Source organism: Anolis carolinensis, unplaced genomic scaffold, assembly GCF_035594765.1.
Source record: "Anolis carolinensis isolate JA03-04 unplaced genomic scaffold, rAnoCar3.1.pri scaffold_13, whole genome shotgun sequence".
NCBI classification, from domain to species: Eukaryota; Metazoa; Chordata; class Lepidosauria; order Squamata; family Dactyloidae; genus Anolis; species Anolis carolinensis.
Window position 1 is genome coordinate 12,759,781 of NW_026943824.1, and position 18,538 is coordinate 12,778,318.

Here is an 18,538-nt window from a genome sequence, read left to right on the forward strand (position 1 = left end):
TGGATAAGTAAGACTCTACTGTAGATATCTCTCCCTGTTTGCAGGCTGCAGCCTCTCTTCTCTATTTCCCCCCTATTTCTGCAATGGTACAGTCCACCCTCTGCTTCGCGGCCGCGGCGACGGACGAGTCCACTTTTCCTTAGAGGGGAGGGAAGGAGAAAGAGGGCTTGGAGGGCGAGAGACGCGCCTTTGCAGGCTCCACGGGGGAAGGAAAAAAGGGGGGAGGCGTGGGCGAGTGGGCTGTCTCGGTGGCCCATCCTTCCCCCTTCCCTTTCGCCTTCCTCCTCCTCTTCTTCCTCTTGCTTTGCTGCTGCAAAGGCGAGGCGCTGCAAACAGGACTCGCCCTTCCCTGGGAAATCCTTGCAAAGGATACAATAAGAGGGAGGGATTGGAGAGGCCCATCATCCACCATGGAAGGAGCATCCTTTGGGGCCGGGCGGGCAGGGGCTGCCGTGGACCCCCTCGAGTTCATCCAGAGGCCCCAGACCATCCTCAGGATCATCTCTGGGGTGAGTATCCCATAACCCCGTCTATATCAGGCTTTGCAAAGGTCACCTGCATGCAAAAAATGGGACAGGTTGCAATGCAAAAAATGGGACAGGTTGCAAGCATCCTCAGGTGCAATGCAAGCAAGGCAGCGGATATTGCATTTTATTACTACAGGGCTTTGCATGGGTCCAAGGAAAGGGTTCTTGATCCTTTATCCTAGCATTATAATTCCCATCCAACCCCATTGCAAACATCACCATCACTATATTGCATATCATTATTATTATTCTCATTTCTCATGTAGTGATTGCTAAGGTCCCCCATTGCAAACATCATCATCATATTGCATATTATTATTCTCATATATTGCATATTATTCCAATATATTGCATATTATTATTCTCATACATTGTATTTTTCATGTAGTGATTGCAAAGGTCCCCCATTGCAAACACCCTCATTATATTGCATATTATTATTCTCATATATTTCATATTATTATTCACATATATTGCATATTATTATTCCCATATATTGCATATTATTATTCTCATACATTGTATTTTTCATGTAGTGATTGCAAAGGTCCCCCATTGCAAACACCCTCATTATATTGCATATTATTATTCTCATATATTTCATATTATTATTCACATATATTGCATATTATTATTCCCATATATTGCATATTATTATTCTCATACATTGTATTTTTCATGTAGTGATTGCAAAGGTCCCCCATTGCAAACACCCTCATTATATTGCATATTATTATTCTCATATATTTCATATTATTATTCACATATATTGCATATTATTGTTCCCATATTTTGCATATTATTATTCTCATATATTGTATTTTTCATGTAGTGATTGCAAAGGTCCCCCATTGCAAACATCATCATCATATTGCATATTATTATTCTCATATATTGCATATTATTATTCCCATATATTGTATTTTTCATGTAGTGATTGCAAAGGTCCCCCATGGCAAACATCATCATCATATTGCATATTATTATTCCCATATATTGCATATTATTCTCATATATTGCATTTTTCATGTAGTGATTACTAAGGTCCCCCATTGCAAACATCATCATCGTATTGCATATTATTATTCTCATATATTGCATATTATTATTCTCATATATTGCATATTATTATTCCCATATATTGCATATTATTATTCCCATATATTGTATTTTTCATGTAGTGATTGCAAAGGTCCCCCATTTCAAACACCCTCATCATATTGCATATTATTCTCATATATTGCATATTATTATTCTCATATATTGCATATTATTATTCTCATATATTACATATTATTATTCTCATATATTGCATTTTTCATGTAGTGATTGCAAAGGTCCCCCATTGCAAACACCATGATCATATTGCATATTCTCATATATTACATATTATTATTCCCATATATTGTATTTTTCATGTAGTGATTGCAAAGGTCCCCCATTGCAAACATCATCATATTGCATATTATTATTCTCGTCATATGTTGCATTGCAAAAAAATGCCCCACAAAAGGCCCATCTAACCCCATTGCAAACATCACCATCATTATATTCTATATTATTGTTATTACTATTCTCATATGTTGCATTTTTCATATAGTGATTGCAAAGGTGCTCCACAGTAGGCCCATCCAACCCCATTGCAAACATCACCATCATTATATTGTATATTATTATTAATTTCTCATATATTGCATTATAATTTAGTGATTGTGTGATCCAGGGAGAGAAATAGGAAAGGTTTCTTGATCCTAATTTGCTTTTAGCTCATCCAACTCCATTGCAAGCCATGTTGTTGTTGTTGTTGTTGTTGTTGTTGTTGTTGTTATTATATATTGCATTTTTCAATATAGTGATTGTATTTTTCCAAGGAGAGGGAGAGGAAAGGTTTCTTATCACCTTCTATTTTGAGTCTAGCAACAGGGCCTCAAAAATGTCAATTCGACCCTATTGAAAACCTTATTATTATTATTATTATTATTATTATTATTGATTGTATGGTTCAAGGAGATAAACAGGAATAGGAAGGGTTTCTTTATCCTTCTAATTTGATTTTAGCAAGGATGCCTTCCCAAAATCCCCACCCAAACCCATCAAAAGCATTATTATTATTGTCATCATCATCATCATCATCATCATCATCATTCCTTCTATGATTCCAGCAAGGTTGCCTTCCAAATGTCCATTCAACCCCATTGAAAACATTATTATTATTATTATTATTATTATTATTATTATTATTATTCCCCAAAATGCCCACCCAAACCATTATTATTATTGTAGTCATCATCATCATCATCATCATATTATTATTATTATTATTATTATTATTATTATTATTATTATTATTATTATTATTATTATTATTATTACTCCTTCTTTGATTCCAGCAAGGGTGATTCCAAATGTCCATTCAACCCCATTGAAAACATTATTATTATTATTATTATTATTATTATTATTATTATTATTATTATTATTCCCCAAAATGCCCACCCAAGCCCATTACAAGCATTATTATTATTGTCATCATTATCATATCATCATCATCATCATCATCATCATCATCATCATATACTGAATGTCTTTTAAATAGTGGCCCAATAAAATAAACAGGAATGGGAAAAACTCCTTATGGGATTCTAGCAATCATGCCCCCCAAATGCCCACCCAACCCCATTGCAATCCATTATTATTATTATTATTATTATTATTATTATTATTATTATTATTATTATTAGAAAAATAGTAATTGTATGGTTCAAGGAAATAAACAGGAAAAGGAAAGGGGTTTTCCCACTCCAATTGCCCCAGTTTAATTCTGGGGTCCTTCCCAAAACGCCTATCCAATCCTACACATTATTATTATTATCTATATATATAAAAGGGTAATGAAATTTCAGCCTAGGACAAAACAGCAAAACTACACATCCCAGAAATACTAAACTTGGCAGCACAACCCCTCATCCATGCCTCTAGGTTGATACAACAAAAAGAAAAGAAAAATAAAGTCCTAACTAGAGGGAGAGGAATAATTATTTTTTCCCCAATTGCTGCCAGTTAGAAGGCTAAGCTCCGCCCACTTGGTCTCCAAGCAACCCTCTCAGCCCAGGGGACAGGCAGAGTTAGGCCTCACTTAGGCCTCTTCCACACTGCCTATAAAATACAGATTATCTGATTTGAACTGGATTATATGGCAGTGTAGACTCAAGGCCCTTCCACACAGCTATATAACCCAAACATGGCTCTTCCGTTGTGCTTTTGGAGAGTAACTATTTTATATTTCTTTTCCGTTGCTCCCGCTAATATCTATCCTCCAGACTACCCCACTTCCTTATGACCCTGTTCGCTGTGTTTTTTTATTCCTATGTCTCTCTCATCCTGAGTTTTAACTTAATGTTCATGTGGTCCGCCCTTGTTTTTCATTGTTTCCTTGATTTATTTTGTAATGGATATTATTATTATTTATTGTATTGCTTATTGTGTTGTGATGTGTTGTTCTTTTATATGCTGTTTATATTGTATTGTTTTGGGCATGGCCCCATATAAGCCGCCCCGAGTCCCCATTGGGGAGATGGTGGCGGGGTATAAATAAAGTTTTATTATTATTATTATTATTATTATTATTATTATTATTATTATTTATAATGGACTTAATGTCAGGGGAAAAGCTTTACTCTTTACCTTAACTACCACTAATTCCTCAATAATTTATTTGCCATACCACCAGACTTCGCCACAGCAACGCGTGGCCGGGCATAGCTAGTTATTTAAAAGGCATTGCCACACCTGTCCAAAACAGCAAAGAATTAGACATAGCCTCTCAAGATCCCTGTTTGGTCTAGTTTTTGACCGTATTTGGAGATGCCATAGAGACTTTATGGGGAGGGGATTCCTGTTTCTATTTGCACCCTTTTTTGAGACCCTGCTTGCAAAAACCTTCTGCACCAGGCAATGTTGATTTGGAAAGGAAGGAAGAAAAGGGGGTCTTGCTCGGGTGTTTACATGTTTGTGTATGTGTTTGTTTGCGTGTGTGTCACGGCCAGGTGAGGTCACGCTGTTGTATTTTATAACGGCCCGAAATGGAGATTGGGTGGCACCTTGGCATAGAGATGGTTGGCATTTGTCTGGAAGGCCTGGTGTGTTTGTGTGTGTTTATGTGCAATCGCCAGGTGAGCTCCCACCTTTGCATTGGGAGTTTTCCTCTGTCTTGTTTGTTTGTTTATGGCCTGAAATGGGGGACAGGATAGTACCTTGGGCCTTTGGCGTTGTGATGGTTGGCGTCAAAGCAAAAGCCCGGTGTCTGTGGATTTGTGTGTGTATGTGTGTGTGTTAATGGCTAGGTGAGCTCTCACCTGTGGGTTGCAGGTCTTCTCTCTGCCTTTAGTTTTATTTCTATGGCCCGATATGGAGACTGGGTGGCACCTTGGCATATAGTTGGCATTGTCTGGAAGGTTTGGTGTGTTTGTGTCAATGGACAGGTGAGCTCTCACCTGTGCATCGCAGGCCTTCTTCTGTCCTCACTTGCTTTTTTATGGCCCGAAATGGAGACCAGATGGCATGGCACCTTGGCATGGAAATGGCTGGCATTGTCTGGAAGGCTTGGTGTGTTTGTGTATTCATATATGTTTATGTGCAGTGGCCAGGTGAGCTCTCACCTGTGCATTGCAGGCCTTCTTCTGTCCTTACTTGCTTTTTTATGGCTCAAAATGAAGACTGGGTGGCACCTTGGCATATAGTTGGCATTGTCTGGAAAGCCTGGTATGTTTGTGTTAATGGCCAGGTGAGCTCTCACCTGTGCGTTGCAGGCCTTCTTCTGTCCTCACTTGCTTTTTTATGGCTTGAAATGGAGACTGCATGGCATCTTGGCTTATAGTTGGCATTGTCTGGAAGGCCTGGTGTGTATGTGTTAATGGCCAGGTGAGCTCTCACCTGTACATCAAGGCCTTCTTCTGTCCTCACTTGCTTTTTTATGGCTTGAAATGAAGACTGGATGGCACCTTGGCTTATAGTTGGCATTGTCTGGAAGGCTTGGTGTTTGTGTCAATGGCCAGGTGAGCTCCCATAATGGCCAGGTGAGCTGTCACCTGTGCCTTGCAGGCCTTCCTCTGTCCTTACTTGCTTTTTTATGGCCCGAAATGGAGACCGGATGGCATGGCACCTTGGCATAGAGATGGCTGGCATTGTATGGAAGGCTTGGTGTGTTTGTGTATTCATATATGTTTATGTGCAGTGGCCAGGTGAGCTCTCACCTGTGCATTGCAGGCCTTCTTCTGTCCTTACTTGCTTTTTTATGGCTTGAAATGGAGACTGGATGGCACCTTGGCATTGTCTGGAAGGCCTGGTGTGTTTGTGTCAATGGCCAGGTGAGCTCTCACCTGTGCATTGCAGGCCTACCTCTGTCCTTACTTGCTTTTTTATGGCTCGAAATGGAGACTACATGGCACCTTGGCATATAGTTGGCATTGTCTGGAAGGTCTGGTGTGTTTGTGTCAATGGCCAGGTGAGTTCTTACCTGTCCATCGCAGGCCTTCTTCTGTCCTTACTTGCTTTTTTATGGCTCAAAATGAAGACTGCATGGCTTCTTGGCATATAGTTGGCATTGTCTGGAAGGCTTGGTTTGTTTGTGTCAATGGCCAGGTGAGCTCTCACCTGTGCCTTGCAGGCCTTCTTCTGTCCTTACTTGCTTTTTTATGGCCCGAAATGGAGACCGGATGGCATGGCACCTTGGCATAGAGATGGCTGGCATTGTCTGGAAGGCCTGGTGTGTTTGTGTATTCATATATGTTTATGTGCAGTGGCCAGGTGAGCTCTCACCTGTGCCTTGCAGGCCTTCTTCTGTCCTCACTTGCTTTTTTATGGCTCGAAATGGAGACTGGATGGCACCTTGGCATATAGTTGGCATTGTCTGGAAGGCTTGGTGTGTTTGTGTCAGTGGCCAGGTGAGCTCTCACCTGTGCGTTGCAGGCCTTCTTCTGTCCTCACTTGCTTTTTTATGGCTTGAAATGGAGACTGCATGGCATCTTGGCATATAGTTGGCATTGTCTGGAAGGCCTGGTGTGTTTGTGTATTCATATATGTTTATGTGCAGTGGCCAGGTGAGCTCTCACCTGTGCATTGCAGGCCTTCTTCTGTCCTTACTTGCTTTTTTATGGCTTGAAATGGAGACTGGATGGCACCTTGGCATTGTCTGGAAGGCCTGGTGTGTTTGTGTCAATGGCCAGGTGAGCTCTCACCTGTGCATTGCAGGCCTACCTCTGTCCTTACTTGCTTTTTTATGGCTCGAAATGGAGACTACATGGCACCTTGGCATATAGTTGGCATTGTCTGGAAGGTCTGGTGTGTTTGTGTCAATGGCCAGGTGAGTTCTTACCTGTCCATCGCAGGCCTTCTTCTGTCCTTACTTGCTTTTTTATGGCTCAAAATGAAGACTGCATGGCTTCTTGGCATATAGTTGGCATTGTCTGGAAGGCTTGGTTTGTTTGTGTCAATGGCCAGGTGAGCTCTCACCTGTGCCTTGCAGGCCTTCTTCTGTCCTTACTTGCTTTTTTATGGCCCGAAATGGAGACCGGATGGCATGGCACCTTGGCATAGAGATGGCTGGCATTGTCTGGAAGGCCTGGTGTGTTTGTGTATTCATATATGTTTATGTGCAGTGGCCAGGTGAGCTCTCACCTGTGCCTTGCAGGCCTTCTTCTGTCCTCACTTGCTTTTTTATGGCTCGAAATGGAGACTGGATGGCACCTTGGCATATAGTTGGCATTGTCTGGAAGGCTTGGTGTGTTTGTGTCAGTGGCCAGGTGAGCTCTCACCTGTGCGTTGCAGGCCTTCTTCTGTCCTCACTTGCTTTTTTATGGCTTGAAATGGAGACTGCATGGCATCTTGGCATATAGTTGGCATTGTCTGGAAGGCCTGGTGTGTTTGTGTATTCATATATGTTTATGTGCAGTGGCCAGGTGAGCTCTCACCTGTACATCAAGGCCTTCTTCTGTCCTCACTTGCTTTTTATGGCTTGAAATGGAGACTGCATGGCATCTTGGCATATAGTTGGCATTGTCTGGAAGGCCTGGTGTGTTTGTGTATTCATATATGTTTATGTGCAGTGGCCAGGTGAGCTCTCACCTGTACATCAAGGCCTTCTTCTGTCCTCACTTGCTTTTTTATGGCCCGAAATGGAGACCGGATGGCATGGCACCTTGGCATGAAAATGGCTGGCATTGTCTGGAAGGCTTGGTGTGTTTGTGTATTCATATATGTTTATGTGCAATGGCCAGGTGAGCTCTCACCTGTGCATTGCAGGCCTTCTTCTGTCCTCACTTGCTTTTTTATGGCCCGAAATGGAGACCGGATGGCATGGCACCTTGGCATAGAGATGGCTGGCATTGTCTGGAAGGCCTGGTGTGTTTGTGTATTCATATATGTTTATGTGCAGTGGCCAGGTGAGCTCTCACCTGTGCATTGCAGGCCTTCTTCTGTCCTTACTTGCTTTTTTATGGCTCAAAATGAAGACTGGGTGGCACCTTGGCATATAGTTGGCATTGTCTGGAAAGCCTGGTGTGTTTGTGTTAATGGCCAGGTGAGCTCTCACCTGTGCGTTGCAGGCCTTCTTCTGTCCTTACTTGCTTTTTTATGGCTCGAAATGGAGACCGGATGGCATGGCACCGTGGCATGGAAATGGCTGGCATTGTCTGGAAGGCCTGGTGTGTTTGTGTCAATGGCCAGGTGAGCTCTCACCTGTGCCTTGCAGGCCTTCCTCTGTCCTTACTTGCTTTTTTATGGCTCAAACTTGGGTCCTCCAAGTGTTTTGGACTCCAACTCCCATCGTTCCTAACAGCCTCAGGCCCTTTCCTTTTCACCCTCAGCCGCTTAAGCGGCTGAGGGTGAAAAGGAAGGGGCCTGAGGCTGTTAGGAACGATGGGAGTTGGAGTCCAAAACACCTGGAGGGCCCAAATTTGCCCAGGCCTGGTCTACACTATAGAATAATAAGAAACTGCCTTTCGAACCCCTGGTTTTGTTCCCCTTTTTCGTTCTTTGTGAAAGTGACGAAACCCCAAAGCGGCGGTGCAAACGGTGTGCATTTGGTTTCGCCGAAACCGGAACGGAGTGTTTTATTTTTAACTGACCTCTATAGAAGTGTGGCACGTTTATTCCACTCCTGAGTGTACTTCCTTCCCGCATTGGCCATGCAATTGGTGCATCCGCACTGCCGATGGGTGCCGCTTTGACAGCCCTGGCTCCTTGCGATGGGACTTGCAGTTTTGTAAAACTACCACTCCCATTGTTCCCTATAGCATTGAGCCATGGCTGTTGAAGTGGGCTCAAAGCCCACTCGTTCCACGGTGAAGAATGGGAGTTGTACCTCACAACCTCCGAGGATGTCTGCCATAGATGTGGGCGAAACGTCAGGAGAGAATGCTTCTGGAACATGGCCATACAGCCCGGAAAATGCACAACAATCCGGAGTTGTATGTGTTATCAATGGCCAGAATCACTTGGTTGCTGTGTTTTTTCAGGCTGTATAGCCATGTTCCTGTAGCATTCTCTCCTGACATTTCGCCTGCATCTGTGGCTGATGGCATCTTCAAATGTTCTGTTCAGAATAAAGCAAGTGGGGTGTATATACACCTGTGGAATCATGTCCAGGGTGGGAGACAGAACCCTGTTTTTGTTTTGATATTCGTTGTAATTGCTTTATTCTGCTTTGTTTTGGGCCTCGCCCCATGTTAGCCGCCCCGAGTCCCTTTGGGGAGATGATGGCGGGATAGAAAAATAAAGTATTATTATTATATTATTATTATTGTCTGTTTGAAGCAAGTGTGCAATTAGCAAGCTTGAATAGCATTGAGAAGCCATGAAGTTTGCAAAGTCAATGAGTGAGGGTATCTGCATAGAGGTAGCCTGGCCTCTGTTACCAGGAGACACCCTCTGTTTGGGAGGTGTGAACTGGCACTTGATCGCTTGCTGTCTGGAGTTCGCCTGTTTCTAAGTGGTGTTCTTTATTTACTGTCTTGATTTGAGTGTTTTTAAATACTGTACTGGTAACCAGATTTTCTTCATGTTCATAGTTACTAGTATTAAGTTACCAAAATGAACAAAATCTGGCAAATAAGGAAAACCACTCAAAAACAGACAGCAAACAATCAAATTGCCAGTTAATGGCGCCTAAGCTGAAGATGCCTTCAGGCAACAAGAGCCAGGCTGCCTCTATGCCAATACCCTCACTTATTGGCTTTACAGCTTCATGGCTACTCAGTAGTGATCAAGGTGGCCAACTGCAACATTCATACTTGCTTCAAACAGACAAAGGTCCTTTCTCCCATCCTGGACATTATTCCACAGGTATATATATACATCCTACTTGCTTTACTGCCCACAGAACCTCTGAAGATGCCAGCTACATATGCAGGCGAAATGTCAGGAGAGAATGCTACTGGCACATGGCCACACAGCCTGAATAACTCATAGCAACCCAGCGCTTCCGGCCATGAAAGCCTTGCCTGGTTTCCAACAGACCTCACAGACTCTGAAGATGCCAGCCACAGATGCAGGCGAAATGTCAGGAGAGAATGCTACTGGAACATGGCCATGCAGCCTGAAAAACTCATAGCAACCCAGTGGTTCCGGCCATGAAAGCCTTGCCTGGTTTCCAACAGACCTCACAACCTCTGAAGATGCTAGCCACAGATGCAGGCGAAATGTCAGGAGAGAGTGCTACTGGAACATGGCCATGCAGCCTGAAAAACTCATAGCAACCCAGTGGTTCCGGCCATGAAAGCCTTGCCTGGTTTCCAAGAGACCTCACAAACTCTGAAGATGGTAGCCACAGATGCAGGTGAAATGTCAGGAGAGAATGCTACTGGAACATGGCCATGCAGCCTGAAAAACTCATAGCAACCCAGTGGTTCCGGCCATGAAAGCCTTGCCTGGTTTCCAACAGACCTCACAAACTCTGAAGATGCCAGCCACAGATGCAGGCGAAATGTCAGGAGAGAATGCTACTGGAACATGGCCATGCAGCCTGAAAAACTCATAGCAACCCAGTGGTTCCGGCCATGAAAGCCTTGCCTGGTTTCCAACAGACCTCACAACCTCTGAAGATGCTAGCCACAGATGCAGGCGAAATGTCAGGAGAGAGTGCTACTGGAACATGGCCATGCAGCCTGAAAAACTCATAGCAACCCAGTGGTTCCGGCCATGAAAGCCTTGCCTGGTTTCCAAGAGACCTCACAAACTCTGAAGATGGTAGCCACAGATGCAGGTGAAATGTCAGGAGAGAATGCTACTGGAACATGGCCATGCAGCCTGAAAAACTCATAGCAACCCAGTGTTTCCGGCCATGAAAGCCTTGCCTGGTTTCCAACAGACCTCACAACCTCTGAAGATGCCATTCACAGATGCAGGCGAAATGTCAGGAGAGAATGCTACTGGAACATGGCCATGCAGCCCGAAAAACTCATAGCAACCCAGTGTTTCCGGCCATGAAAGCCTTGCCTGGTTTCCAAGAGACCTCACAACCTCTGAAGATGCTAGCCACAGATGCAGGCGAAATGTCAGGAGAGAATGCTACTGGAACATGGCCATGCAGCCTGAAAAACTCATAGCAACCCAGTGGTTCCGGCCATGAAAGCCTTGCCTGGTTTCCAACAGACCTCACAACCTCTGAAGATGCTAGCCACAGATGCAGGCGAAATGTCAGGAGAGAGTGCTACTGGAACATGGCCATGCAGCCTGAAAAACTCATAGCAACCCAGTGGTTCCGGCCATGAAAGCCTTGCCTGGTTTCCAAGAGACCTCACAAACTCTGAAGATGGTAGCCACAGATGCAGGTGAAATGTCAGGAGAGAATGCTACTGGAACATGGCCATGCAGCCTGAAAAACTCATAGCAACCCAGTGGTTCCGGCCATGAAAGCCTTGCCTGGTTTCCAAGAGACCTCACAAACTCTGAAGATGGTAGCCACAGATGCAGGTGAAATGTCAGGAGAGAATGCTACTGGAACATGGCCATGCAGCCTGAAAAACTCATAGCAACCCAGTGTTTCCGGCCATGAAAGCCTTGCCTGGTTTCCAACAGACCTCACAACCTCTGAAGATGCCATTCACAGATGCAGGCGAAATGTCAGGAGAGAGTGCTACTGGAACATGGCCATGCAGCCTGAAAAACTCATAGCAACCCAGTGGTTTCGGCCATGAAAGCCTTGCCTGGTTTCCAACAGACCTCACAACCTCTGAAGATGCTAGCCACAGATGCAGGCGAAATGTCAGGAGAGAGTGCTACTGGAACATGGCCATGCAGCCTGAAAAACTCATAGCAACCCAGTGGTTCCGGCCATGAAAGCCTTGCCTGGTTTCCAAGAGACCTCACAAACTCTGAAGATGGTAGCCACAGATGCAGGTGAAATGTCAGGAGAGAATGCTACTGGAACATGGCCATGCAGCCTGAAAAACTCATAGCAACCCAGTGTTTCCGGCCATGAAAGCCTTGCCTGGTTTCCAACAGACCTCACAACCTCTGAAGATGCCATTCACAGATGCAGGCGAAATGTCAGGAGAGAATGCTACTGGAACATGGCCATGCAGCCCGAAAAACTCATAGCAACCCAGTGTTTCCGGCCATGAAAGCCTTGCCTGGTTTCCAACAGACCTCACAACCTCTGAAGATGCCAGCCACAGATGCAGGCGAAATGTCAGGAGAGAGTGCTACTGGAACATGGCCATGCAGCCTGAAAAACTCATAGCAACCCAGTGGTTTCGGCCATGAAAGCCTTGCCTGGTTTCCAACAGACCTCACAACCTCTGAAGATGCTAGCCACAGATGCAGGCGAAATGTCAGGAGAGAGTGCTACTGGAACATGGCCATGCAGCCTGAAAAACTCATAGCAACCCAGTGGTTCCGGCCATGAAAGCCTTGCCTGGTTTCCAAGAGACCTCACAAACTCTGAAGATGGTAGCCACAGATGCAGGTGAAATGTCAGGAGAGAATGCTACTGGAACATGGCCATGCAGCCTGAAAAACTCATAGCAACCCAGTGTTTCCGGCCATGAAAGCCTTGCCTGGTTTCCAACAGACCTCACAACCTCTGAAGATGCCATTCACAGATGCAGGCGAAATGTCAGGAGAGAATGCTACTGGAACATGGCCATGCAGCCCGAAAAACTCATAGCAACCCAGTGTTTCCGGCCATGAAAGCCTTGCCTGGTTTCCAACAGACCTCACAACCTCTGAAGATGCCAGCCACAGATGCAGGCGAAATGTCAGGAGAGAATGCTACTGGAACATGGCCATGCAGCCCAAAAAACTCACTGCAACCCAATGGGAGTTGTAATTTGGTGAGGCACCAGCCTTGCTTCTCTTGCATCCTGGATTTGGGATTTGGAAAGGCGAGGAAATGGAGTAGATCTCCCCAAAATTGACCCAATGGCTGACTAACCCAGTGCCGCCGCCTCTCCTCCATTATTCATCCAAAACGCGGCTCCTTCTCGGCAAATCGCTGCCGGTGTTTCTGCGGATGGCAGAACGGGGCGGGAAGGAGCCTTTCTTCATCATTTATGGATGAGATCAAAACCCAAAGGAAAGCTCTAAGGAGGGAGAGAGTGCAAAAGAAAGCAATGCCGCCTGTATTTCGGCACCATCCTCCTCGTGTGCTCAGTCACTCGGGTTGTACGTTGGCTGTTCTTTGTTATTCTCGGGTTTGAGCCTAATAATAATAATAATAATAATTTTATTTTTGTACCCCACCACCATCTCCCCAGAGGGACTTGGGGCGGCTTACAGATATAAAAACAACATACAATAATATCAAATACAAAAACACACAGATAAATTTAAAAGGCATTAAAAACCTAGAACCATGGTGGGGAGGAGTACCTTGATCTGGTCAACCAAAAGGCACAAAAGAGACCACAACTTTCAAAAGCAAGTGTGATATAATATAGGTGGGTGGATGGGTGGATCGAAAGGGGATAAATGGATGGAAGGAATAAACAGATAAATTGATGGATGCTGCAGAGTCAATGAGTGAGGAGATCTGCATAGAGGTAGCCTGGCCTTTGTTGCCTGGAGGCATCTTTTGTTTGGGGGATGGATGGGGATAGACAGACAGATAGATCAGGGGTCCCCAAACTAAGGCCCGGGGGCCGGATGTGGCCCTCCAAGGTCATTTACCTGGCCCCCGCCCTCAGTTTTATAATATAACATTTTATATCATTTTTAATAATATATTGTATTTAGGTGTAATATTGAAAATATTATGTTATACAATATACTAATACTAATACTATATAATAATATTAATTACTAGCTTTGCCCGGCCACGTTTTGCTGTGGCTTATGCTTTCAGAGTGTTGTCTTTTATTTACTGTCCTGATTTTAGAGATTATATTGTTCTGTATTATTATATCACAGTAGTTATTACATATTATATTTATAATTTTATATTATCTGCTTAGAACTGGATTATATGAGGCCCCTTCTACACAGCTGTATAAAATGCACACTGAAGTGGATTATATGGCAGTTTGGGTTCAAAGCAGATAATATAAGATTATAAATGGCTAATAAATATAGCTGTGTGGAAGGGCCTTGAGTCTACACTGCCATATACTGTAATCCAGTTAAAATCTGATAATATGTATTTTATAGGCAGTGTGGAAGAGGCCTAAGTGAGGCCTAACTGCCTGTCCCCTGGGGTGAGTGGGTTGCTAGGAGACCAAGTGGGTGGAGCTTAGCCTTCTAACTGGCAGCAATTGGATAAAAACGATTATTCCTCTCCCTCTAATTAGGACTTTATTTTTCTTTTCTTTTTGTTGTATGAACGTAGAGGCATGGATGAGGGGTTGTGCTGCCAAGTTTAGTGTTTCTGGAATGTGTAGTTTTGTTGTTTTGTCCTAGGCCGAAATTTCATTACCCCTTTATATATATAGATATGTTATATATTACATATAATATTACAATATAGTGCAGGGGTCTCCAAACTAAGGCCCGGGGGCCGGATGCAGCCCTCCAAGGTCATTTATCTGGTCCCCGCCCTCAGTTTTATAATACAATATTTTTATATCATTTTTAATAATATAATATATTGTATATACTTATAATATTATTATATGGTATTATTATCAATATTATATGTTATATATTACATATAATATTACAGTTTAGTGGTATAGTTCAATATAGTAATATATAATGCAAATATTGTGCTATGCTAATAATATAATATATTGTTTGTACATACAGCTGCTCTGAGTCCCCTTCAGGGTCCGAAGGACAGGATATAAACATAATAAATAAATGTAGTAAATGAATAAATAAATAATTTTAGACTTAGGCTCGCCCAAAGTCTGAAATGACTTGAAGGCACACAACAACAACAATTCTAATTCACTTGACTATCTCTTTGGCCAGAAGCAGGACCACACTTCCCACTGAAATCCTAATAGGTTTATACTGGTTACAATTGTTTTCATTTTTAAATATTGTATTGTTCTTTCATTGTTGTTGTTGTTTTGCACTACAAGTAAGACATGTGCAGTGTTCATAGGAATTTGTTCGGGTTTTTTTTTTCCAAATGATAATTCGGCCCCACAACAGTCTCAAGGATTGTGGACCAGCCCTCTGCTTTAAAAGTTTGAGGACCCCTGAGATAGATGGATGCATCGTTGGTTGTATGAATAAGTGAGTGGATGGATAGGTAGGTCTTCCAACTCTAAGATTCTATGATTCTAGGTGGATTGGTGGATGGATGGATGGATGGATAGTTGGGTGAGTGGATAAATAGATGGATGCATAGGTGGACAGAAGACTGGATGAATAGATGGATATATAAATACATGGAAGCATGGATAGATGAATTGATAAATAGATAGGCAGATGGATGGATGGTATAATGGATGGGTTGTGGTTTGGATGGATGGATAGATGTATGTATGCATACATGGATGTATAGATAAATGTATGGATGGAAAGATGGATGGATAGGTGGGTGGATAAAAGCCTGGATGGATAGGTGAACAGATGGCTAGATGGATAGATAGGTAGATATATAAATACATGGAAGGATGAATAGATGGATTGATAGATGGATAGGCAGATGGATAAATGGATGGATAGGTGGACAGATGGCTGGATAGATAGATAGACAGGTGGATGGATAAATGGATGGATAGGTGGACTGATGGTTGGATAGATACATGGATAGGCAGATGGATAAATGGATGGATAGGTGGACGGATGGTTGGATAGATAGATGGATAGGCAGATGGATAAATGGATGGATAGGTGGACGGATGGTTGGATAGATAGATGGATAGGCAGATGGATAAATGGATGGATAGGTGGACGGATGGTTGGATAGATAGATGGATAGGCAGATGGATAAATGGATGGATAGGTGGACGGATGGTTGGATAGATAGATGGATAGGCAGATGGATAAATGGATGGATAGGTGGACGGATGGTTGGATAGATAGATAGACAGGTGGATGGATAAATGGATGGATAGGTGGACTGATGGTTGGATAGATAGATGGATAGGCAGATGGATAAATGGATGGATAGGTGGACGGATGGTTGGATAGATAGATGGATAGATAAATACATGGAAGGATGAATAGATGGATTGATAGATGGATAGGCAGATGGATAAATGGATGGATAGGTGGACATATGGCTGAATAGATGGATAAATACATGGAAGGATGAATAGATGGATAGTTGGATGGATAAATGGATAGGTGGACAGATGGCTGGATAGATAAATACATGGAAGGATGAATAGATGGATTGATAGATGGATAGGCAGATGGATAAATGGATGGATAGGTGGACAGATGGCTGGATAGATAGATAGACAGGTGGATGGATAAATGGATGGATAGGTGGACTGATGGTTGGATAGATACATGGATAGGCAGATGGATAAATGGATGGATAGGTGGACGGATGGTTGGATAGATAGATGGATAGGCAGATGGATAAATGGATGGATAGGTGGACGGATGGTTGGATAGATAGATGGATAGGCAGATGGATAAATGGATGGATAGGTGGACGGATGGTTGGATAGATAGATGGATAGGCAGATGGATAAATGGATGGATAGGTGGACGGATGGTTGGATAGATAGATAGATAGGTGGATGGATAAATGGATGGATAGGTGGACTGATGGTTGGATAGATAGATGGATAGGCAGATGGATAAATGGATGGATAGGTGGACGGATGGTTGGATAGATAGATGGATAGGCAGATGGATAAATGGATGGATAGGTGGACGGATGGTTGGATAGATAGATGGATAGGCAGATGGATAAATGGATGGATAGGTGGACGGATGGTTGGATAGATAGATGGATAGGCAGATGGATAAATGGATGGATAGGTGGACGGATGGTTGGATAGATAGATAGACAGGTGGATGGATAAATGGATGGATAGGTGGACTGATGGTTGGATAGATAGATGGATAGGCAGATGGATAAATGGATGGATAGGTGGACGGATGGTTGGATAGATAGATGGATAGATAAATACATGGAAGGATGAATAGATGGATTGATAGATGGATAGGCAGATGGATAAATGGATGGATAGGTGGACATATGGCTGAATAGATGGATAAATACATGGAAGGATGAATAGATGGATAGTTGGATGGATAAATGGATAGGTGGACAGATGGCTGGATAGATAAATACATGGAAGGATGAATAGATGGATTGATAGATGGATAGGCGGATGGATAAAAGGATGGATAGGTGGACAGATGGATGTATGGACAGACAGATGCATATACACATCCATGGCTGGATAAGATGTCTCACCCGCCTTGGGCCTTCCCCTCCCTCCTGCTCCTCCTGCAGGTCTTTGCCATCGTGGTCTTTGGCTCCATCATCAACGAGGGCTACGTCAACACGGACAAGTCCCCGCTGCTGCGCTGCGCCTTCAACGGCAACGAGAGCGCCTGCAACTACGCCATCACCATCGGCCTCATTGCCTTCCTGGCCTGCAGCCTCTTCCTGGTGGTCGACCTCTACTTCCAGCAGATCAGCAGCGTCAAGGACCGCAAGCGCGTGGTGCTGGCCGACCTGGGCTTCTCGGGTGGGTCCCGGCGGGAAGGGCGGAGAGGGCTTGTCTGCCTTCGGTGGTTTTGTAGTAAAGCAAATGTGTAGATGATAAAGTCAAAGGCTTGCTTGAAGGAGGAAGGAATCCTCTTGCTGGATGAGATGTAACCGGCCACTCTTTGCAATTTCCCCGCTCCCTTTGCAGGCTTCTGGGCCTTCCTGTGGTTCGTGTCCTTCTGCTTCCTGGCCAACCAGTGGCAGCGGACGGCGCCCAGCAAAGCAGCCTCCCACGCCGGGGATGCGGCCCGAGCGGCCATTGCCTTCTCTTTCTTCTCTATCATCTCCTGGGTACGTGTTTCGGCCACCAAGGCCCTCGTGGTCGAGGAAAGACCCCCTGCACGTATCCCAAATCCACGACCAGCAGCACATCCACAATGTAGAATTAATCTGGTTTGGCACCACTTAAACTGACGTGGCTCAGTGCTAAAGACCATGTAAATTTACACCTTCTATAGCAGGCATGGGGCTGTTAGGAATTGTGGGAGTCGAAGTCCAAAACACCTGGAAGGCCCAAGTTTGCCCATGCCTGTTCTATAGCTTCGAGCCACCGCAACTCAAATGGTGTCTAAACTGCGTCATTTCTACAGTGCAGATACACCCCCTGGTCAAGCAAAAGGCACAAACAAGATAGCACTTTCTTCCCAATGAACTGTAGCAGGCTTTCCACCTTTGTGGGTGCTTAAATTTGTAAAATCATAACATAATTTAACATTTAATAAGCTTTTACTTAATCCCCATTTATTATTCAAGATTTTTGCTTATTCAACGTTCTGTTGGTGGCACAGTGTGTTAAAGCGCTGAGCTGCTGAACTTGCAGACCAAAAGGTCCCAGGTGAAATCACGGGAGTGGAATGAGAGCCCACTGTTAGCCCCAGCTCCTGCCAACCTA

General features: G+C 43.9%; 1 protein-coding gene across 1 annotated transcript in view; it reads left to right on the plus strand.

The window, feature by feature from the left end:
- Positions 1-145: 145 nt before the first annotated feature.
- The window catches only part of syngr3 (synaptogyrin 3), a 25,493-nt gene continuing 7,100 nt past the window's right edge, over positions 146-18,538 (plus strand). Inside the window, exons 1-3 of the mRNA XM_062964522.1 lie at positions 146-509; positions 17,389-17,626; positions 17,795-17,937. Coding sequence (XP_062820592.1) covers positions 411-509; positions 17,389-17,626; positions 17,795-17,937 — 480 coding nt within the window. The 5' untranslated portion in view covers positions 146-410. The remainder of the gene's footprint in view (positions 510-17,388; positions 17,627-17,794; positions 17,938-18,538) is intronic.